Raw genomic sequence first — 23,867 nt, 5'->3', positions numbered from 1 at the left:
TTCCTCTACCCAGAGCACAACAGTACACCCACGCTAGGTGAGATAGGCGATACAGCTACTCCTCGTGAAAACATGGGTGGCTCTGAAAAGAGCCGTTAGGTGGTCCACTTAAAAGCACAGGCCTTAAGCCCGCTCCCCGCGGATACGGCGAGCCAGCTGGATGTCCTTGGGCATGATGGTGACGCGCTTGGCGTGGATGGCGCACAGGTTCGTGTCCTCGAACAGCCCCACCAGGTAGGCCTCGCTCGCCTCCTGCAGCGCCATCACGGCCGAGCTCTGGAAGCGCAGGTCCGTCTTGAAGTCCTGCGCGATCTCGCGCACCAGCCGCTGGAACGGCAGCTTACGGATCAGCAGCTCGGTGGACTTCTGGTAGCGCCGGATCTCCCGCAGGGCCACGGTGCCGGGCCGGTAGCGGTGCGGCTTCTTCACGCCGCCCGTGGCGGGCGCGCTCTTGCGGGCCGCCTTGGTGGCCAGCTGCTTCCGCGGGGCCTTGCCGCCGGTCGACTTGCGGGCGGTCTGCTTTGTGCGGGCCATGGTGCCTTACTGGCTTTATCCAAGAAGTACTAGGCAGTCATATTTATAGACGTAGCCTCCTCTTGATTGGACCAGAACGGTTAAGAACTTCCAGACTTGTGATCTCATTGGCTAGATTTCAATCCTTTTTTTACTCGGGTAGAAGATTATAATGCTAATCTCTTTCCCTTATTACTTCATCTTTCCGTACTTTTCTGTAATTTTATCGGTCACAGATTTTTTTTTTTTTTTAGGCCTTTCCTTTAAATTGATGTCACTTTTGTAAGAGCAGTTCTGAAAGTGTTTTTGCAAGCTTGGGATTCAGATTCCTTCGAAATAAAAGCGTGCCTTCCCATGAACTAGGTTTCAGTCTACATTTCTAGTTGTTACTGTAACTCCAATACCACAGCTAACATTTTGCGCCTCACCCTCTGCTAAGCGCGTTAGTTGCATTACAGTATGACTGGGACTCAACAAAACAATATGCAGTTGAAAGAACCAAACACTGAATTTACCTTTACCCAACTTCGGAACTACGCCGAAGCCCTGTGCTGATCACCACCGACTTGCAGTGTAGAAGAGCCTTGAGCCTTCCCCCTTTCTTTAACCTTTTCACCTTGGAACGCGCCTCCCTCCCCTCAATGGCCAATTAGGTCCAAGAGACGAAACGCGTCTAAATCAGGGAATATAAAACGAGAAACGTTATTTTCTCCTTTATAATGGTGAATAGTTTCTAAATAGTCAATTTGCTGGTCGGTCAGATTAAAAACTAAAATAAAGTTTCAAAGTAAACAAATTACTTGTTGATTACGGAGTTACTAACAGGTTTCCTTCAATTAAGTAGTTTCATCTAAAAGTTTCACCTGAAGGTTTCATCTTTTTTATTCTCTATAGAGAAATCGAAGATCCTCTGCTTTTCAGTTGTTTCATATGCTTTGTAGCATTGCTTGGAAAACTGCATGTCATGAAACAAGTGATGTAAGGTTACCAATGCTTAAATTGGTGAATACTTAATATAAAAATTTTAATCGTATGTTTATTCTATTGAAAAAGCCTTGCATCCAAACCTTTAGTAACTCACACCTGTGAACAAAATCAAGCCCAAGAAGTTTAAAACTTACTTTATGGTGTCAATATGAATTACCATCTTCCTGCTAGGGGCAAGTGATTTTGAGGCGATTTCCTGAACACTAAATAACTTAGAAACTTTGTATCTACAAGAGTTCCCATCAGCAGCACAATCTGCTCTAGGGAGACCTAAGATGTCTTGCAAAAGTGTTAACTGATATGAACAACTGTTACCCCTTCCTGTGGCCAGTTTGTGATAATGACTAACACAGAGAGAGCACTACTTGGTATTTAAAAATTCTTCTGCATACACTACTTCATTTAATCCCAACTCTGTAAAGTAGATGTTACTTTCCTCATTTTACAGATAAGGAAACTGAGTCTCAGAGAAATTATGGCTTGTCCTGGACAAGTAACAAGGCCTGCATAATATTCTAAAGGAAAATAATGGAATTATAGTGGATTTCCAGTTTCATCAGCCTTGGGGTACATCTTAAAGCAATGAAGAATTTTCCCATCATGCAATCAAATGACTCAATGTTTCTCAAACTTCTCCACTAAACTATTCCCATCAGAAGAGGAAACTACCAAGGGGGGGGGGGGCGGGGGGGAGTCTTGGATGACAGCCCAAAGCAGCCTACACAAGTGTCAACATTTCTTTGCAGTGTTCTTTTTCAATCTATGTACTCTTGGCCATGGTGTTCATTTAAATAAGAAAAAGTTTCTCAAGCTGTTGTTAGGGAGGAAAAACTTTGCCCTACCCCTCAAGGTTTTTTGGCTGGTCTAAGAATTAAATTGACATGAGACAGATTAACAGGAGAAAATCATAGAAGAATGTGAGGCCCCCCAGGCAGTTCAGGCTTATGTGCCATCGATAGCTAACAAGGGGGTTGAGGTCTGGGACTGCAAACGGAAGGAAGACCATTACAAGAAGATGAACATGAGTAAACGTTTGGTAAACAAATGTTTGCTGGGCCAGAGAGAAACAATGGAGCATAGAAAGGGATTTTAGCAACTAGACTTTGTTAAGTTCTTCCCTATCTGTAACACCTAGTTCATATTATACAGTAGTTCTCTATGGTGATAGCTCCCCTCCTAGAGCAGGTCCTCTATCTAAATTCTCTTACGCAGTTAGGAGGGAGGCAAAAAGAAAAACTTCTTGAGTCTTCTGCTTCTTAAAAATAATCGGCCTAAAATAATCCACATACCAAAGAAACATATTTGGAGGTAGCAAAATTTTGCTCCCCTACAATGTATATTCATATAGAATCCAATAGTCATGGGGTGTATTTTCTCTTTATAATACAGAGAATCAGAAAATTCCAAACCTCTTCCTCTGGCATTTCTCAGAATAGAACAATCTGTTATTTACAGATGCCAAAGGCAGACCACTCCAAGATGGGCCACTTTGGCATGAAGATTATTTCAAGTTAAAAAGTGATCAAAACCCAGCAGATTCAGGAAAAACTGTTTACCTGAAAATTTATTTAAAACAATTTTTTTTTAATTTAAAAAATGCTTAGTTTTGAGAGGGAGAAGAAGTGGCAGAGGGTGGGGGCGGGGCAGGGCAGAGAGAGAGAGAGAGAGAGAGAGAGAAAGAGAGAGAACCCCAAGCAGGCTCTCCCTGACGCGGGGCTCAAACTCACAAACCCTGAGATCATGACCTGAGCTGAAGTCTGGAGGCTTAACTGCCTGAGCCACCCAGATGCCCCTGAGAATTTAGATGGAAGGCCTGCTTCAGGATGAGAGCTACCATCATAGATGGTCTGCGTGACTTCCCTGTACATACCAAATTAAATTTTATTTTCTCTGTTAATCTGTCTCATGTCAGAGTAGAAGGTAGGTCTGGGTAGAAGGACCTTGAAGGGGTGATTGCTGTGAGTGTTCTCAACACACTACTCTATCAGAAGTAAATTGACGAGCCAGAAGAACCCGTGCTTTGCTGTAGCTGTGGGGAAATGGAGATTCTTTTTCTCCTACTGATACCTCTGAAGTTTCTTTCACTAGAAATAATAAGAATCTGCAGTTTCCAGATTGAGCCCTGAAGTTTCATTATGTAGTACTGAGAGAGGGGAAATAGCATAAGAAGCCTAAAATTTGCCACAGGAAATAAACATGTAAAAGAAAAATATAACGTTTTGTGTGTGCATGTGTTTGTTTTTAGTACAAAAGTAATGGACTAAATTAAAATACACGTTCCTGGGGCATCTGGGTGGCTCAGTCAGTTAAGTGTCCAGCTTCAGCTCAGGTCATGATCTCGCTGTTCCTGAGTTCCAGACTCGCATCGGGCTCTGTGCTCACAGCTCAGAGCCTGGAACCTGCTTCTGATTCTGTGTCTCCCTCTCTCTCTGCCCCTCCCCTGCTTGAGCTCTGTTTCTCTCTCAAAAATAAAGAAACATTTAAAAAAAATTTTAACTACATGTTCTGGGAAGCCAGTTTGTGTTTAGTCTTCGACTACAAGTACCCCCACGGGTTCAAATACCCCCAAGATGAGACTGAATCTTTGGTTTGTGGGTTGGGTAGGCCATGTGCCTGATTTCCTTTCATGTTTTTAAAAATTTTTTATTTTATTTTATTTATTTAATTTGAAAGCAAGCACAAGTGGGGGAGGGGCAGAGAGAGAGGGGGACAGAGGAATCAAAGCAGGCTCTGTGCTGACAGGCTGACAGCAGAGAGCTCAAACCCACAAACCGCCAGATCGCCACCTGAGCAGAAGTTAGACGCTCAACTGACTGAGCCACCCAGGCGCCCCTGATTTTTAGTTTTTAATTTTAAGTCCAGTGTACTTAACATACAATGTTATATTAGCTTCAGGTACACAATATAGTGATTCAACAATTCCATATATTACTCAGTGCTTATCAAGACAAATGTACTAATCCCTCTCACCTATCACCCACCCCTCACCCACCTCCTCTCTGGAAACCAACAGTATGTTCTGATTTCCAGGAAATAGGTAGGGGTCTGTTTTTGGTTTGTCTCTTTTTTTTCTCTTTGTACCTCTTTTTTTAAAGTTTATTCTGAGAGAGAGAGAGTGAGTGGTGTGTGTGTGCTCGCATGCGCATGAGAGCAGGCAAGGGGCAGAGAGAGAGAGAGAGGGAGAGGGAGAATCACAAGCAGGCCCCACACCAGCAGCATGGAGTCTGGTTTGAGGCTCAAACCCATGAACAGTGAGATCATGACCTGAGCTAAAACCAAGAGTCGGCGCTTACCTGACTGAGCCACCCAGGTGCCCCTCTTTGTACGTTTGCTTGTTTTTTAAATTCGACATATGAGTGAAATGATTTTCTTTCATCTTAAGAGGTCAGTAGCCCTGGACCAAATTCAGAAGCCACGGGATTTTGAGCTTCTTTCCTTATCCCATTCTGAGATAAACTCATTCCTTCAACATCTTGCTCATTGGATAAAAACTCCCCCCACACTTTTTTGGGGCGCCTGGGTGGCTCAGTCGGTTGAGCATCTGACTTTTTGGCTCAGGTCATGATCTCATTGTCCATGAGTTGAGCCCCTCGTTGGGCACTGTGCTGACAGCTTGGAGCCTGGAGCCTGCTTCTGATTCTGTGTCTCCCTCTCTCTCTGCCCCTCCCCGCTCATACTCTGTCTCTATCTCAAAAATATATAAACATTTTTTAAAAATTAAAAAAAATAATAAACATGAAAAAAAATCACTTCCCCTTTTTACCTTAATATTACTGCTTATACTATACAGTGAAGGGTAGCATAGGGGAGGAAAAAGTTTTCCTTAGTCCTCTTAGGGTCCCTGGCTGAGTCTGAAAGTCAAACCAACAAATACAGAATAACAGGAGAAGAGCACACAGTTTTATTTAACGTAGGTTTTATGTGACACAGGAAACTTCATAAGGAAATGAAGACCTAAAGAAACAGACCTGAATATTTTTACGCTAGGTGTGATGAACGGTGGGCACTCATGTAGAAATACAGTAGGTTACAGAGTGTGAAATAAGTTTAATACACCAGAGGAAGCAGCAAGGCCTGTTAAGATTCTTCTGTATGTCCCTTTGTCTTTAGAGATAAAGATGCTCCTTTCTTCCTTATCTATCCCTCTAATCATATAGAGAAGACACAAGAGGCTTTTATGACCTGTTTTAGGGAAGAGGGCTTTGGGGAAGGGTCAGAGTGACCTTCCTGCTTATGTCCTTTTCTCAAAATTTCTCTGACTTAGAATATTCAATATTAATGTGCCATGTTTTGGGGCAGCATGTCCCGAACCCCATCAGTGACAGAATATGCCACCCCTAAATTATGTCACTCTGGCATATTGATTATTTTGAGCTGAAGGCACTTGAAAAACAGCAGGTGCGAGAAGTTCTCTGACCTCCATTTCCTTCCTGAAAACAGGAGATTCCCCCCCCCCCCCCGCCCCCACCGCCCCCATGGACGAGGTCTTCCATAGGCCAGGAGGAAAACAACATTGTTTTCACCAAGGACAGGGAGTTGAAGCCAAGAGAAATCTGCACAAACAAACCTTGTTAAACTAACCCTGATCTTCCTCGTTCTTTTTCCTCCATGAACTGCGGTAGCCAAAGCACTTTCACCTTGTGACATTTGCATGATTTACTACTCTCTGTCCAATTCAATACACAAGCAGTCAACTCTAACTGCTTCTTTGGATCTTCATTTCCTCATGAGAGCTCCCATGTCAAGTAAAACTTACAGTAAATATGTTTGTATGCTTTTCTCCTGTTAATCTGTCTTCCATCAATCATCAGGCCCAGCCAAAAACTCTAAGAGGGAAGAGGTAAATTTTGCCTCCTCTACAGCAGATTTCAGTTTGAAGCGGTTCAGAAGATACCATTAGTTTCTGCCATATATTTCCCAGTCACTGTCCCACAACTTACTGTCTGTAGCCCAAGCCCCTCTGTCTGGTCATATTCCCAGATTTTATTGTTCCTTGTTTTTAGAAGTATGTATAACCTTCTGGGCCTCACAGCCTTTTCAGGTCTTCATTTTCCTTCTGAAGACTCCTGTGTACACATAAAAATATTAAAATCTGTATGCTTTTTTTTCCTTTTTGATCAGTCTTCAATGAGCTTAATTCCTAGTCCAGCCACAGACTCTAAGAGGGAGAAGGAAGTTTATACCATGTCTGGTTTTTCCAATGCAACACATCCCAATGGAATGCAGTAGATTCAAGGAATGTTCACAGTATTCTAAAGCTATACAGATGAAAAGTATTTTTATTCCATTAACCAGTCTCATGAGATTTAAGCTACATAGTGCAAGAATTTTAAAGGTTATATTTATTTATTTTCAACAGAAATGACTTGTTTTGTTTTTATTAAAAAAAATTTTTTTAATGTTTTATTTTATGTTCGAGAGAAAGACAGAGCATGAGCAAGGGAGGGGCAGAGAGAGGGAGATACAGAATCTGAAGCAGGCTCCAGGCTCTGAGCTGTCAGCACAGAGCCTGATGTCGGGCTCAAACTCAGGAACTATGCTCGGGATCATGACCTGAGCCGAAGTCGGATGGTTAACCCACTGAGCCACCCAGGCGCCCCTGTTTTGTTTCTTTTTAATGTTCAGGCTGCAGATATTAGCATGACGCTATCCTTGATTTATGGGGAAAATTAGAATTGAATGCTCACAACTCAACTAATATACAGCCTGTCTGTAAAAAAATAAAGAAAAAAGGCTATTTTAAAAATGTATCTTCTTTCTCAACATTCCTTTCATTTTTGTAACCAACATCTATTGTGAATCCCAGGGTGTTGGTTTAGACAAGCGATGCCTGGTGAACCCATTCAATGAGCAGAGAACAAAGTGTATGGCTGGGGAAGAAGGAAAATGAATTCCCTCAGTCCCCATCACAGTCACACCTTCGAGCTTTGAAGTTTAATCATTTTGAGATTTCTGAGTTTAAAATGACTAAAGAACAACCAGGAGGATCTATATGCCTTGGGCCTAGAAGTCTGATAAAGATACAGTACTGGGACTCATTAGCATATAGAAGGTAGTTGGAGCCAGAAGAGAGCTAAAAAGGGGCATATATATAAGATTTCCTAAGATAGGGGCGCCTGGGTGGCTCAGTCATCTTGGCTCAGGTCATGATCTCCAGATTGATGAGATGGAATACCCCTTCCAGCTCTGCGCTGACAATGCTAAGCCCGCCTGGGATTCTCTCTCTCCCTCTCTCTGCCCGTGCACCGCTGGCGCTTGTGCACTCCCTCTCTCAAAATAAACTGAAAATAAATATATAAATAAATAAATAAATAAACAAACATTTCTTAGATAATAAACATCCTTTAGAAAAAAAAAAAGGACAATTCTTTCTGATGCAGAAACCACATCTTCTGATAGATTCTCCAAAAGAAGGCCCTGGTAAAGTAAGGAACATGCTTTCAGTAAAGGACCCCTGTCAATTTCATAGGGCAGTTTCTGGTAAGGACTTTCAAAAAGGAGATTTCCCCTTGAGAAAACCAATTCATCCAACTTTGCTGGCTCCTCAAGGGGCACACAGTTGGGTCACTGATTTCTGGCTGAAAGCAAGGGTTGATTTCAGAGGATCTGTGGAAACGGAGTCTTCTTTCTGTATATATTGCTTCTTTCGCCAGAGCTTTGAATGACAGTGCGTTGCACTCACTGACTTCCTTGAGAAGGCTTGCAAATATTCTAAGACCAATTCTCCTAGGATCTGACCTGGGTGAGGTGAAATTCCATGCCCCATATCAACAAAACAGACTAGACTCCGAAATTAAGGCGATCTCCCTCTTCCCCCCTCCACATACAGCCCAGGAGCGGCTGCTCTTGACATCACCTTCCAGGTGCGCCAAATGATCGGAACTGCTTTTGTTGCTGTTTTATGTAACCATGCCTCACAAGCCTGTGACCCTCTAGTCGGGATCAGACCAGGCGCTGGCGCCCTCTTCTTCCCGTCTCTGGACTCCATTTGGTCTTTCTCTGGTCTTCTCACGCCAGAAAGACCTTTCCCCTTAGCCTAAATTTTACACCCTGGGGGAATCCACAAATGGAGGGAGAAGCGAAAACGGCTGCGGCATCCGGACGCCTCACGTTGGATGGATCTGTATTCTCCCAAGGACTATGGCCGGGAGATTTTTTTTTAAACTAAGAGTCCACTTGCCATTAGAGGGAGCGGTGCAGCGGGCGGAAGAACGGGTAGGAAATTAGCAGAGAAGAAATGACGCAATGCGGAGCGGGCGGGGACAATTTAGGGCGGGCTTCCCGCCTCTCGCCTTCTGTTCTCAATCTGGTCCGGTGCTCTGTTATATTAGGGGGTAAAGCCGCCCTACTCTCACCGAAGGTTGTGTCTCCAGCTTGATTCTCGCTATGTCGGGGAGGGGAAAGGGCGGCAAAGGCTTGGGCAAGGGGGGTGCCAAGCGCCACCGCAAAGTTTTGAGAGACAACATCCAAGGGATCACGAAGCCGGCAATTCGGCGCCTTGCCCGGCGTGGAGGAGTCAAGCGGATCTCCGGTCTCATCTACGAGGAGACCCGGGGCGTGCTGAAGGTTTTCCTGGAAAACGTTATTCGGGATGCAGTCACCTACACTGAGCACGCCAAGCGCAAGACGGTCACGGCTATGGACGTAGTGTATGCCCTGAAGCGACAGGGACGCACCCTGTATGGTTTCGGAGGCTAAGATGCCGCTTCTTTCCTGCATCCATCCTGCCAACGGCCCTTTTTAGGGCCAACCATCTGGTCTTCGGAAGAGCTGGACGCTCGGGTAGAACTTTGGTAACTTTGTTTTTGGGAGTTGGGCTAGAGTCAGGTTTTGGGAAGTTCGTGAGAGGTAGGCATTCGTGAAGTGTTAACAGCTCTGAAAACCGAAGTCGTGGGGCGCCTGGGTGGCTCAGTCGGTTGGGCGGCCGACTTCGGCTCACATCGTGATCTCGCGGTCTGTGAGTTCAAGCCCCGCATCGAGCTCTGTGCTGACAGCTCGGAGCCTGGAGCCTGTTTCAGATTCTGTGTCTCCTTCTCTCTCTGCCCCTCCCCCGTTCATGCTCTGTCTCAAAAATGAATAAACGTTAGAAAATAAAAAACCCAAGTCGTTCACGAAAAACTGCCTTTCATGTGCTTGCTCCATTTTTTGATTCATTTTAAAAGGTCTTGTACTCCAGATCTAAGCAATGTTTTCTGTTTGCTTTTGGGTGCGCTGTATTGTGATCGGTGGGCTGGGCTGCGGAAGGTAAGAACTAGCTATCCAGCTCACGACATTTGCTTCGGAGAAGTGGGAGAGGGGGCAGCCCAATGGTTTGCAATCTAGAGGTGGCCTTTGCCCCCCCCCCCCCCCCCCCCCGTGGTGTTGAGTCTCAATTCTCTATTTTGGGTTTCACTTCCTACCTCTACAAGAGGGTGTGGGCTAGATGGCTGAAGGGCCCTCTTCACAATGGACGATGTTTTGTAGTCTGAATTCTCACTTCAAAAGGTGCAAGAGCATTTAAAATCAAGAGAAATCCAGGTTATTAGAACAGATGAGATCACTACTGCAGTTTCTAAAAGCAAGTTTGGCGTATTATCTGCTGAGTGTGCTTTTTTTTCAATGCTATATTCAAGGGACAGTTTGAGTCAAGGATGTGGGAAGACAACTGTCTTTCAGTGAAAACATTGCAAAAATACAGATGTCAGCTTCTACAAAAGCTGATCAAACTATAACATCATGGAAGCAAGTCTTCAAGAAACAGTTCATTCAGGTGTGTCTTTTTCTTGTTAGAAATGCAAAATCTTGGATCCACCCCAGATCTATTCAGTGAAAAATTCTAGGGGGTAAGATCTAGCAATTTGTGTTTTAACAAATCCTTCAGGTGATTATGATACCCAGTTTGAGAACCATTGGTCTACATAACATAGTTTCTTTAAATGAAACTAAAGTATTTAAATCTGAGTAGATATGGCCCTAATTAAATTGTTTCCCAAAATGTTACATTTTGCTTTCTTTGAAGGGGAAAAGAAAAACACTAGGTGAATGAGCCTAGCAAATTTTCTGTAGTACAAAATATTACAGGAGGAAAAAAGTAAAACAGCTTATTTCTTCAAAGCATCTGAGGCAAACATAGAAGATATATGAACGAAAACTAGTCAGCTTGTTTTCCTAAATATTATTGGTTTGCATTTTTAATATTGAATTTTGTAACCAATGGATGTTTTTTTCTTAAGTTTCTCTAATATATCATCCTTTACCTATTAATGACGCACCTTCTTTGCAGTGATTTTAATAGTGATCCTTGTTCCCATTTTATCTTTTTTCACTAAATACATAACTTAAGTAGAGCATGTGTGGTAAACATAGATATAGGAACGAGTAGAAAGACCTAATAATACACACCATGTTGAATATTCATGAGGTACATGAGGTACCCAGTATTCAAACCTTAAATCAGCCATCTGTTGGTAATTCCTGATATGGCCCAATGTGTCCTCTGCATGCATACACACAGAGAAATCCATAGCTATTCTACAGGTTATTGGTGAATCACAACTATGGCCAGGCGTACTTGCCCCTTATCTCACTGATCTTGGGAGCATAAATTAGCTTCAGGCACCTTCCATCCGGTAAGCCTCCTTGCCTGTCCTCAGCTGTCAACCTTTTAAGTGTAGCCCCAGTACAGAAGACTGGTGCTGCAGACAGAGGCACGACAGAAGATTGTGTAAGTCCAGGGTTGGACGCCAAGTGGTGTTTCCACCATCACTGCACCCTCTTCTAAGCGTGTTAACCTCCTCCATCACTTTCCCCCTCCTTCTTGTTTTATCTGTTAGTTTCAATTGTCTGTGTGGTTTGATATATTTGTCTTCATTGGGCCTATGAGGCTTTCTGTTCAGTGACCTCTGGGATTGCTTGTCTGGTAGTAGAGTAGGAAGCCATGATTATGGCAAAGTAATTTCTTACCACAACTATATTACGGAAGAGGGCTGATTGGAGGCAGATTGGAAACAAGGGGGGTGGGAGGAGACACAACCGTGGGGTTGGGACCATCCAGGTACCCTCCAGGGCAGGTGGTAACCTGACTCTAGTGAGCATATCCAGTTCCTGCAACAAGGCAGCCTTTACAGTGAGACAGTATCCTGGCTGAGTAATGGCAGCCACTGAGCTCATCTGTCTCCATGCTCTTCCCCAACTTCTTGGCCGTAGTTTGGCTTTTGGTATAGAATTGCCTGCAGGGAGCTAAGGAACGAATCATGTTTCTTATTGGAGATTAAGAGAATGATTTCCAGAGCCAGACAATTCAGGGTAGGATCTGAACTTCACCATTTACTAACAGTGAAACCGTGGGAAATCCCTTAATCTCTGAAGCTCATTTTCTTTCTCAGTAGCTTTTAAAAGGAAAAGAACACCTACTGTGTGAGGGTTTTATGTGGATAACATGTATTCATATTTATAAAGCAGCACTTTGACTCAATAAATGCTACTACCTATTAATAATAACAATTATTATTAGGGTTTATGCATTTGTCCCTTGAGAGTCTTGTCAGTGGGATCTAGGTCCTCAGAGCCCACCTACCCAGGCTAACAAGAAAATGAAATTTCTGAGCCTACAGAGCCAAGGACCCGCCTGGAATGGGGTGAGAAAGGGCCGAAGAGGACATCCTGTTGACATCCTTCATTTTCCACTGCTTCACAATGCAATAAGACCAAATATAGTAATAATGTCTCAAACATTAGACACAAAAACAAAGTAGCAAAGAAAGAGCAGAAAGGAAAAAGATTCTCAACGAAAGAAACAGAAACCCAAAATCAAAACCTGGCGGAGGAAAACTTACTCATAAGCTCACAGTTTAGCCCTGGTCGGCTGGAGAGGACCTGCTACTTTAAGAAAGAAAGTTTGCAAGATCAGGAAGCATCTAACTTTGTTCTCATCCTGATGTTCGAGAGGGACTATGAGAGTCAGACCCAAATAACAACCTGGCCAAATTTAAGTTTGCTGATGTCCGAAGCCGGTTGTACCAAAACTTTTGGAAGACAATTTAGCAATAGCCATCAAAATTACTGAAAAATGTACCCCCAAGTTATATGCACAAGGATAATAAATTGCAGTTGTGTTTCTAGTGGTAAAAATCTGGAAAACACCTAAATATCCATTAACATGAATCTGAGTAAATAAATTAAAAAGCATCCATTAAATGGGGGCACCTGGGTGGCTCAGTCGGTTAAGTGTCTGACTCTTGATTTCCACTCAGGTCATGATCTCACGGTTTATGGGATCGAGCCCCTCATCAGTGCGGAGCCTACTTGGGATACTCTCTCTCACTCTCTTTCTGCCCCTCTCCCCTGCTGGTGCGCTCTCTAAAAAAAAATAAATACCCTTAAAGAAACATCCATTAAATGAAAAACTGTGCATCCTTTAATAAAAATGAGGCAGATTGATACAGAAGTATATATATATATATATAGAATATAGAATGAAAGAGAGAGATTAATTGGGACAAAGACCAAATATATATTTTTTATTATACATCACAATACCACAGCTAAGCATACCCTAAAGAGCTGACTCTTAGAGAACCTTGAGACCAGACAGAGATTAGACCCAATGGAATAAAGCTTGCAGATCTGTGTTGATTCTGAGCAAGTTGAGGGTGAACTCTTGGGTGCAAGCTGGATTGCAGGGAGCAGAGAATGAGAAACTGAAACCAGTTAGGAGGCTGTTGTAAGCTATGGAGACATTGGCCAAGAATGGTGGCAGCAGGACTGGGGAAGATCGGAAAAAGAGATGGTGAGGACAAGAGGCACAGAAGCCCCTGGTTCCCTTAAATTTGAAGTGGGCATTTGGGTTAAATTGAGATACTTCTCTTTGATTTGAATTTAAAAAAAATTTTTTTTTAATGTTTATTTTTGAAGGAGAGAAAGAGTGTGAGTGGGGGAGGAGCAGAGAGTGGGAGACACACAATCCGAAACAGGCTCCAGGCTCCGAGCTGTCCACACAGAGCCCGACGTGGGGCTCAAACTCATGAGTCTTGAGATCATGACCTGAGATGAAGTCAGATGCTTAACCGACTGAGCCACCCAGGCGCCCCTGATTTGAATTTTTAAATAAAAGAATGCATAATAGTTCCCATCTATTGAATACCTACTATGTACCATTTCAAATCTTCAGAACAACCCCACAAAGTCAATAATACCTTTATTTTTCAAAGCAAGAAACTGATGTTTAAGCTGCTTGAATAACTTAGATTCTCTGATACATCCTGGTGCTCCTGAATCTCACTAAAATATTTGTTTAAAATTTTCAAATCGCAAATAATAGGAGGATCTTTGAATACATTTGCCATATTCATTTAATGAAACCATTCCATGTGGATGATGGAAAGGACCTCATCTGGTCTAATTTTCTCATTATATTTTTCCTCTGGTTTCGAGACAAAACTTTATGCCAGCTTCCATTTCCTACCAGATCCCTCATTGGTATAGATGTTCCTAAGAGGCCTGTCCTTCGGGCCATCTCTTTGGAAGCTCTTCCCAGGAACTCCCAAGTGTTTCTCTAGCTCCTAAGGGCAGATGAGAGAATCCAGCTGGGTCTCTAGACCTACCTCCAGATCTACATTCCCAGCTGCCTGAAGGACACAGCCACTTGCCACTGCCTGGTGACAGCTCTGACCCAGTGTGGCTTGACGTGAACCCCTCAGCAGCACCCCCCCACCCCTGCCCCCGGCTGCCTGTTCCTATGAAGATGGCAGGATCCTCCAATAGTCACTCAGGCAGGACGGTCTCGAGATATCTTTGATTACTTTTTGCCACAACAACCTCCTTCTGTCCATTCCCCCATCCAGGCCCAGGCAATCTTCTACATTCAAAAATATCAAAACTTTCCCTCCCTTGTTCTCTTTTATCCTCATTTCCTGAACATCCCTTCACTCCACAGAGAAAACTACTGTTTAAAGTTTCTTTTTGTTTCTATGTATGACTGCAAAATATATTAATGTATTTTTTTAAGTTTATTTATTAATTTGGGAGGTGGGAGGGGCAGAGAAAGAGGGAGAGAGAATTCCAAGCAGGCATCTGCATTGTCAACGCAGAGCTCGAATTCACAAATCATGAGATCCTGACCTGAGAGGAAATCAAGAGTCAGCTGCTTAACCAATGGAGCCACCCAGGTGCCCCTAATGTATTTTTAATTTACATAAATAGTATTGTTTTAAGTCAAATTCCATTTATTTTTATTATTTTTTTAGTGTTTTATTTATTTTTGAAAGACACAGCATGAATGGGGGAGGGGCAGAGAAAGAGGGAGACACAGAATCCGAAGCAGGCTCCAGGCTCTGAGCTGTCAGCACAGAGCCCAACACAGGGCTTGAACCATTGAACCATGAGATAATGACCCGAGCCAAAGTCGGATGCTTAACCGACTGAGCCACTCAGGCACCCCATAAATCAAATTCCATGTATTATCTTATTTCCCTTAGAACTATGTTTTTAAGATCTGTCCCTTTTCCTTTTTTAATTAGAGAAAGAAGAGAGTGTGTGAGCAGGGGAGAGGAGCAGAGGGACAGAGAGAGAATCTAAAGCAGACTCCGCACTGGGTGTGGAGCCCGATGCAAGACTCTGTCTCACAACGCAGGGATCATGATCTGAGCTGAAATCAAGAGTTGGACACTCAACCAACTGAGCCCCAAAGGTCTGTCCTTCCTATGTGTCCTTCCTATGTGTTTCCTCCTGCTGCAGTCCTCCATGGAGCGAATCCACCGCACTTTCTCCATCCACTCTCCCAGTACGAATGCCCATATTGTTTCTAACGTCCCATCATCCTTGTCATGTGTCCTCATAGACCTGTGTGAGACTTTTCAAATAAATATCCAGAAACAGAATTGTTGGTTTCTAGCATGTGTGTCCTTAATTGGCCACCAGGCTGCTTTTCAGAATGGCTGCCCTCATCTGTCCGTACCCCACCGGCAGGGCACCGACCATCTAGGCCCTCCATCCTTGCTAAGCCTTGGCGTTATCCAACTTTCCAATATTTCCCAGAGCATCCAGAGTAGAGTGACATCTTCTATTGCTTTAATTTGCTTTTCTCTTATCACTAATATTTCTGAGCATCTCTACATATGTTAAATATTTTGCTTCCTCTTTTGTAAGCCTTTCTCCTACACTGTTTACAGAATAAAATCTGCACCTCCCCCCCACTTTGGCACGCTGACTCCCCAAAAAGACTCCCATTAAGCTGGCCTCAAAGTCCCCACCACTGAAAAGTCATTTCCCATTCCTGGCCTTGGCCCCACCCCGTGGACCAGCCACCATGCACAGTTCTCCCTATTTCTGCTTCCCCTGCCTGGGTTAGACTCCCTACCTCAGCCCGAGTTCTCCTACAGGAAGCGTTCCCTGATACCCGCGGTTAGAAGTGACCTTTCCTTCTGAACTTCCGGAGAACTCATCTGCACCTTTTCTGCCACCTACCAGAGCATGCCTTCCATTCTAGTGCATGTACTCTTATGCGGTCTGAAGAACGGATTCCCATTTCTGTAAGTGTATACACATGCTTCCAGGTCTGAGAGGTGCTGGGACTCCTGCTCAACAAAAGAACAATTTTTCATCTGAGTGGGGATTTTACTTTGTTCTTCGTAATTTTCCCTATCGCAAGTGGTTTTCAGTTGCAGGTTATAACCCATTAGCAGGTGGTAAAGTCAATTTAGAAAATGGGAACCAGTGGGGCACTTGGGTGGCTCAGTCGGTTAAGTGTCTGACTTCAGCTCCAGTCATGATCTCATGGTTCGTGAGTTTGAGCCCCACATTGGGCTCTGTGCTGACAGCCCAGAGCCTGGAACTTGCTTCAGATTCTGTGTCTCCCTCTCTCTCTGCCCCTTCCCTGCTCACACTCCATCTCTCTCTGTCTCTCAACAATAAATAAATGTTAAAAAAAAAAATTAAAAAAGAAAATGGGAGCCAGTATCTTTTATTAATGAAGCAGAATAAGATTGAAAATATCAGGGTGCATCCCGTGATGGGGGGAAATCCTTTTGTACAACTGGTTTTGATTTTTAGATGAGTGTGAATATGCAATAGGTAGTATTGTAAAATTGTATCTTACTGTGGCTTGAAGTCAGCAGAAATCAGAGCTACTGATACAGTGATATTGTATCTCTCTGTATGTAATTATCACACGTATTGCTTTTTTCTTCTGAAGAATTGAATCTACTACAAAAAGAAAAGCAAAATACAAGACTCAGGTTCAAGGCTATTTTCTGGCTGGGTGACCCATATTCCCAGGTGTGTTTCCTTCACCAGGTTATGTTTCATCAACTATTCAACAGGAATTTAAAAAAAAAAAAAATCCCTTCTTGCCTCCCAGGGTTATTGTGAAATGGAATGAGAGGAGAGGTGAGTGAAACATGAGCCATCAGCCATCTAGGAACCTGGATATTATTACTGCCTGGGCCACACAGTCTAGAAGCTCATCATGTATTTAAAATTATTCATCAATTTCATGTTTTATGACATGGTTGTAACTTGGACTTACATCAATTGACATTAATGCCACTAATATTTACATTGTCAATGTTAATGATATCATTAATACTGATTAATGACCACATGTAAGGCTCTGTCCCAAGCATTTTGTATGGACTGTACGGTCTCTTTTCATCCTTGTAACATTCCTGAAGTGGGTACAATTATGATCCTGCTTTACACATGAGGAAATGGAGATCCCAGTCTTTTCTCTCTGGAGACTTTCCCTGGTTAGGGGTAGGAGTCCTGGTCCTACCACAAAGGACTCAGGCCTCTGCCCCAGTTGGTAGCAGCAAGGACCTTGCACTTCATTTTCTATCCCTTCTCTGCCATCCTTCTTCCTCTACCCACTTCTGCTATGTACACTACTCTCTCTGCACTGATCACCCCCATTCTCCTATCACATCTCAAACAAATCCTATCAGCAGGGCTGAATCTGATGTCTTGGGGAAATAAAGACAGACATTCTGCTCTAGATCATCTGCTTTGAGGAAGAGATTAGGGGAGTATCTCAGTGAACTCTTCTCAGTTACTATCACAGGAACAGTTTTTCCAGACACCCTGCCCGTGGGCAGTTTCCTGCTCCCATGTTCCAGGACACCCCCCGCAAGGACCCTGGAGGTTCTTTGCGGAGATCCAGTTCAGACCTGCTCTTGATCTGTGACTGCAAGGACCTTAAAAGCTAGAGCCTCTTGTTCCCAATTCTCTCATATAAGGCAAGAGTCAAAGGGCAGATGAAGCAGGCCCCTCGCCAAGCGTTGCCTGACCACGTGTGGCACGCCAGGCACTGTGTGGGTGCTAATGCCACAGGGACCAAAGAGAGAGAAAACAGATGATCTTCCCCCTGAGGAATGCTGCTGGCCTCATGTTGAGGGTACAGTATAGGAAGGGGTGTAAGGAAGGGGTGTAAGAGGGAGAGGCAAAGACGAGGGCCCAAAGAGGTGAGGACGAAGAGAAGGGGGAGGGGAGGCTACATAAGGCTGGGTCTTAAAGAACGAGTGGGGGTTCTTTGGGGCTACAAAAAGGGGGAGGACAGAAAAATTCTAGACAGAAGAAATGGAATGTGTGAAGACATCGTATACTTGGGGACTGCAGATGTTCTATGGGGCTAGAACCCACTTGTTTGGCTGGCAGAGCACCAGAAAGCCAGGGAGGCTCTGAGAAACACCACCAACTAGAGGTCTATTTCTTCTTCCTGGGATCTTTTCCATTTAATCACGGTTAACAGCGTACCTACAATTAACTGAATGTTTGTTCTGAACCAGACACGGTGCTGGGTCCTTTATAGGAAATATCACTTTTAATATTTCCCAAAACACTATTAGCAAGGTGCTATTGTCCCTTTTACAAATGGGACATGTGGGGCCTATAGAGATTTACTTGCTAAAGTCACATACCTGTTATAGGGGCAAGCCCATCAAATTGGGGTTTGTCTAACTGCAGAGTCCCTACTAGTTATTAACCTCCATTGCTCTGAACTACTATGCAGAAGAAGGTGGATTTTAACCTGAAGGGAACAGGAAGGAGGTGGAAAAAATTAAAGCATGAGAGTGACAGGCTCAAAAAAAAATGTTCTTTAAAAGAGACAGCTCTCACACAGACAGGAAGCCTAGTGGCAGGGCAGAGAGTCTAGCGTGGACACTTAATCTTCCAGATCAGGGTGGGTGGGGCCTCAGTTAACGAAGGGACCATGGATGGATACAGAAAGAGTGATGGAACTGAAAGTCAGAAAGTAGATGTCATAACATTTGGTGACTCATGAAATTTGGACAGAGGGGAAGAAGAAGGAACTTAGCCCTAAACAGACCGGGGGATGAAGGTATCTTTCAGTAAGATGGGGAACATGGAAGGAGAAAAATAGCTTTGGGAAGCAAGATGATGCACTTTTGGAAATATGCTGAGTTAGAAGCACCTATCTAGAAGGACCTGGCCACCAGGCAGTTAGAAATGTTGGTGTGGAGCTCAGGATGGTGGGCTCAGCAGGAGATACCAACTTGGGAGCACTTGTGGGAGGCAGAGATATGGCAGGCAGGGAATCCATGATCTCACTTGAGTTGCAGGGGAAAACAAAGCCAAGGCCAGGAATATTGATGGGCCTGGCAGAGATAGAGGAGGACATGAGATGGAGGTGCAGACGTGGAGAAGGATAAGGAGGACCAGGAGAGGGTGTGAACCCAGAGGCCAACTCCTCTTCCAAGGAAGCAAAGGGTAATGTCAACAGGGCCATACCTCATCGTTTACCTCTACCCATGCACACATACCCGTCCCCCACTACCCTAAGGCAGATTTAAATCTGTGCTGACAGCTCAGAGCCTGGAGCCTGCTTCACATTCTGTCCCCCTCTCCTCTCTCCCCCTGCCCCGCTTGCAATCTCTCTCTCTCTCATATAAATAAACGTTTAAAAAAACTTAAAAAAAAAATAAAAATAAATTGTTCTCTTCTATTGATGTCCCCAGGTTGTGCTGTTCTCCTAACAAACAGAAAGATTTGAAAGATTGCTAGGAGGGTAGGCTTTTACAGTCACAGGAACATGGATTTTATTCTATTCCTGACTGGGTATAAACAATGCCACTAAAGTTCCCTTTGGGGTTCAGACGGGAGACTTGTTGAGGCTAGAGGTGCTTTGGCTGCTAAAGTAAAGCAGTGTGATATTGAGGCTAACACAGGACAGAAAGGACTGACATCTGTAGGCAACATCACAGGTTCCAGGGTCTGTGCAGCCACTCCTGGGCCCGAGATGCTGCCCAAGCCACCCCTGAGAGCCTCAGATTGTACCCCAGAAAGCCCTTTCATTATGTCAGGCTGTCAGTCGGTCAGGCTGAGTGGAGCACTCTTTGACTGTCAAGACCCAGACGTGCTGTTGTGTAGAAGCGCTGAAAGGCAGATTAGTGATGCAGACGAGGTCCATCCTCTGAGGGGCTCACCTTTGACAGGAAACCAGTTAAGACCACCCAGGGAAGGCCACCACTGTCCCGCACCAGTGAGGGGCCAGGTCCTAACTCCCCCGTGCTCTTCCTCCTCTGCTTTCCTATTTTCCTTCCACACCCTGCAATCGTGGATTTGGGGAGCGAGCGCTCCACTTGTTGTGGTGGGAGGAGCACACGTGGGTAGAAACGCGAGGAGAGGGGTGAAGGCAGATCATAGCCATTCCCACTAAGCCAGGAACCCCTGAACTGCCTTAGCCACGGCAGATGCCCGCAGGCTGTTCTCAAATCTCAGGGCCACGGGCAGGTCTTGGGCATCTTTGGTATTTTAGGTTGGTTGAAGCTGACGTAGTATCAGTTTGAGGCATGGGATCCTGAGGAGGAAGGGCTCCGGCATGGAAATCAGGGGTCTGCTGAGCCACTAAGGGCTCTGCCACTCTGGAACGTAATTCTCCCTTTGAAGACTTCAGGCTGCACTTTTGGGAACAAATTTCAACGGACAAGAGACGCGGGCTGCAAAGGGGTCATCCCTGCAGAGCTCCAAGTCACTGCTACTTCTGCTTGTAACTAAGTCACAGGGGATCCCATCACGTACTGTTGGTCTGAGCAGGGAATGAGGCCCCGGGCAGAGACCATGGGGCCTGTATTGATTTCCTAGGGCTGCCCTCACAAGATACCAGACTGCCTGGCTTAAACAACAGAAATTTACCCAGCTCCCAGCTCTAGAGGCTAGAAGTCCAAGATCAAGGGGCACCTGGGTGGCTCAGTTGGTTAAGTGCCAGACTTTGGCTCAGGTCATAATCTCACCGTTTGTGGGTTGGAGACCCGCGTTGGACTCTGCGCTGTATGGAGCCTGCTAGGGATTCTCTCTCTGTACCCCCGCCCCTGGTGCTCTCTCTCTCTCTCAAAATAAATAAATAAAAACTTACAAAAAAAAATTTTTTTTTTGTTAAGAAGTCCAAGATCAAGATGTCATCAGGTTTGGTTTCCTCTGAGGCCTCTCCTTAGCCTGCAGGTGGCTGCCTTCTCACTGTGTCCTCTTATGGTCGTCCCTCTGTGCTAACTGTGTCCTGATCTCTTATAAAAAAGACACTACTCATATAGGATGAGAGGACATCCTAATGACATTTTAACTTAAATGCCTCTTCAAAGGCCCTATCTCCAAATACAGTCACCTTCTGAGGTACTAGGAGTTAGAGCTTCAACACAGGAATTGCTGGGGGGGGGGGGGGGGGGGGAGGAGGAGAGACACAATTCAGCCGGTCACAGGGCCTATTCTGAAAATCTCTGAGTCTGGGGCTGAAAACTGGGGACCCTCTGGCAGGAGCAGAAAAAGTTTTCTTCCTTCCTTCCTTCCTCTCTCTCTTTCTTTCCTCCCCACACTCCTTGCAAAGGGCAAAAGTTTTCAGAAGTTATCTCTGCCTGTTTCTGTTCCCCTCAGTGAATTTTCACCAATCTCTGTGTGAACGAAACCACCAACTCTGGTCTCTTCCGGGTGTACATAAACGACGATCAAGGATAAGAGGTGTCATCTGAGACGCACATAGCTGCTAGTGTTTGAGTTCTTGCTCGTGTAATGCCAGCTTCCCAAGGTCCTGCCCCACTCTTCTAGGTAAACAGACTCATTTCTAAGACCCCGAGAGGCGTGAAGACTTCCATTTCATCTGGTGTAATAAGAGTGGCCCCTCGGAGAGAAACTCAAGCCTCCGCCCGCACAGATGCTGGGGCAGACAGACGTGGGCAAGGAGGGGAAGGGAGCAGGGCGTGCTCTGCCTTCCCTTGGTTCCAGCCGCCCGAGAGCTTGAACTACTGAGCGCCCCCGCGCTGGATAACTCAAGTACCTGCACAAAACTCCTCAAATGTCTCTGCATGTGAGGTTGTCCTCCTGGAAGAATCGCGAGTCTCCTGCTGTGGACGTGAGCAGGGAAGGATACCGACCAGTCGTAGCTCCCGGGGAGTGGTGTCGTGTTGAGGAGGCCTTTGAATCCCGGTCCATCTTCCCACCGCCGCTGTTTTAGCGAAACCCATAGGACTGTCAGAGCTGAATGCTGGGCCACACAAGCCAGACCCTCTTTGTCCTGTGTGTTCCTGCCCGGAGCTGCCCAATCCTACCTTCTTCCTTAAGGTTCCTTGGCATTCAAAACAAAGGGCGGGGCGGGGCGGGGGGAGAAAGGCGGGGTGAGAAAGTGCAGAGCGCGAGACCTCTGAAGGGGATGAATGGCACCCGCTAAGTGTCCCGCTGCCCGGGGCAACCTGGGCGTTACCGACACCCGACGTGCAGGCGGGGTTTGGGAATCCCGACAACGACCTAGCAGAAACCTGGCGGTACCAAGGTGGCGGGTGGCGGATTTGCCCCCTCCCACCAGCCGGAGCGCCGCGCCTCTGGGGGCCACTTCCGGCGGGGGTGTGGAGGCCGCGGGAGCGCGGCTCCCGCTGGGGAAGAAGCCCGGCCAGCCGAGTCCGGACCGCTCCCTAGGGACTCTTCGTCGTCTTGGCCGGTCCTGGAGCCCAAGGCCCCTCGTCTCCTGTCCCGACAGCTTACAACCCGGGGTCACCGTGGGGCACGTAAGGACACCCCAGGAAGAGAGCACGCATGCCCGCCCCACAGAAGCCGAAGTGGGGGTCCTGGCCGCACCCGAAAAGGGAGCCGACAAACAGGACGGGACGCCCCTGGACTCGGCGCGTGGCCCCACGAGCTACCTGCCAGGAGACCCTCAGCTTTACCCGGCTCTGGTGCCTCATCCGCGCGCGGGGTGGGGTGGGGGGGGGGGGGTGTCTGCTTTGTACAGGGGAGGTGGTAGAGTATGAGAGCGTCGGCCGGGAGAGAGCGAAGACGAGTGGCACAGCTTCTTTCAGGTGCCGTCGTGGGTGGCTCTGAAAAGAGCCTTTGGATGGGATGGAACCTCGAGCCGAGCGCGCGCTTTAAGCCCGCTCCCCGCGGATGCGGCGAGCCAGCTGGATGTCCTTGGGCATGATGGTGACGCGCTTGGCGTGGATAGCGCACAGGTTCGTGTCCTCGAACAGCCCCACCAGGTAGGCCTCGCTCGCCTCCTGCAGCGCCATCACGGCCGAGCTCTGGAAGCGCAGGTCCGTCTTGAAGTCCTGCGCGATCTCGCGCACCAGCCGCTGGAACGGCAGCTTGCGGATCAGCAGCTCGGTGGACTTCTGGTAGCGCCGGATCTCCCGCAGGGCCACGGTGCCCGGCCGGTAGCGGTGCGGCTTCTTCACGCCGCCCGTGGCGGGCGCGCTCTTGCGGGCCGCCTTGGTGGCCAGCTGCTTCCGCGGGGCCTTGCCGCCGGTCGACTTGCGGGCGGTCTGCTTTGTACGGGCCATAGCGAACCAAAACACCAACTCACCAGCGCAGCGGCAGCGAGAGTAACGGGACCTCGGCCCGCCGCCTCACTCTTTATAGGCACCGTCTTCTTCCGATCGGGCGGGGCGATAATTGAAAGTCCCGCGCTGGCTGTCCATTGGCTGTGACGTCACCCGCCCTGGCATCACTCATTGGCCTGGGCAGAATCCTCCCTACCCCGCCCACCCGCCTCGCTTTCTACTTTCCAGTTCGCCAAGTCTTTCTCCTACCTTGTTTTTCCCCTTTTCGGCGGGCGGGGAGGGAGGAGGGAGGAGGGAGGAGGGCGGGGGGCTCATTTTTGAGCTCAACTCTGTCCGAATCTTCCTCCCTGACCCTTTTACCCCTTTGCCGCGCAGCACCCTCTTCCTTCCCTCGCGGGCTCCCCAACTCCACCTCACTCTTCCGTTTGCTCCCCGCCCCCCAAAGCGCCTTGTCCCTTTCTAAGAGACCCCTCGTTGGTGTGATTGGATCTTCTTTTCCCGCCTCGTCAGTACTTCTCGGATGGGAAAGTTGTCGGTCTCACCCCACCCCCTCGCCTCCCGAGCGCAAGATCCCGCCTCCGGGAACCCAAGCGGGGACCTGTCCCTCCGCTGCGAAGG

General features: G+C 46.4%; 2 protein-coding genes across 2 annotated transcripts; one reads left to right on the top strand and one right to left on the bottom strand.

Annotated features, from left to right (window-relative positions):
• Positions 1–57: 57 nt before the first annotated feature.
• On the bottom strand, positions 58–23,539 carry LOC109257083 (histone H3.v1). The gene is made up of 3 exons (XM_053889307.1): positions 22,849–23,539; positions 22,246–22,349; positions 58–542 (listed from the first exon to the last, which is right to left on the bottom strand). The coding sequence occupies exons 1-3, from the start codon at positions 23,247–23,249 to the stop codon at positions 124–126; spliced, it is 924 nt and encodes a 307-aa protein (XP_053745282.1). The 5' UTR covers positions 23,250–23,539; the 3' UTR covers positions 58–123.
• Positions 8,810–9,550, top strand: LOC109257094 (histone H4). Its single transcript, XM_019433075.2, has one exon. It carries the CDS (start codon positions 8,887–8,889, stop codon positions 9,196–9,198), a length of 312 nt encoding a protein of 103 aa, XP_019288620.1. The 5' UTR covers positions 8,810–8,886; the 3' UTR covers positions 9,199–9,550.
• Positions 23,540–23,867: the final 328 nt, after the last annotated feature.

This window comes from Panthera pardus, unplaced genomic scaffold (genome assembly GCF_024362965.1).
Source record: "Panthera pardus isolate Hobbes unplaced genomic scaffold, ASM2436296v1 HiC_scaffold_11, whole genome shotgun sequence".
In the NCBI taxonomy this organism is placed as follows: Eukaryota; Metazoa; Chordata; class Mammalia; order Carnivora; family Felidae; genus Panthera; species Panthera pardus.
This window is presented reverse-complemented; position numbering and strand designations above follow the sequence as displayed.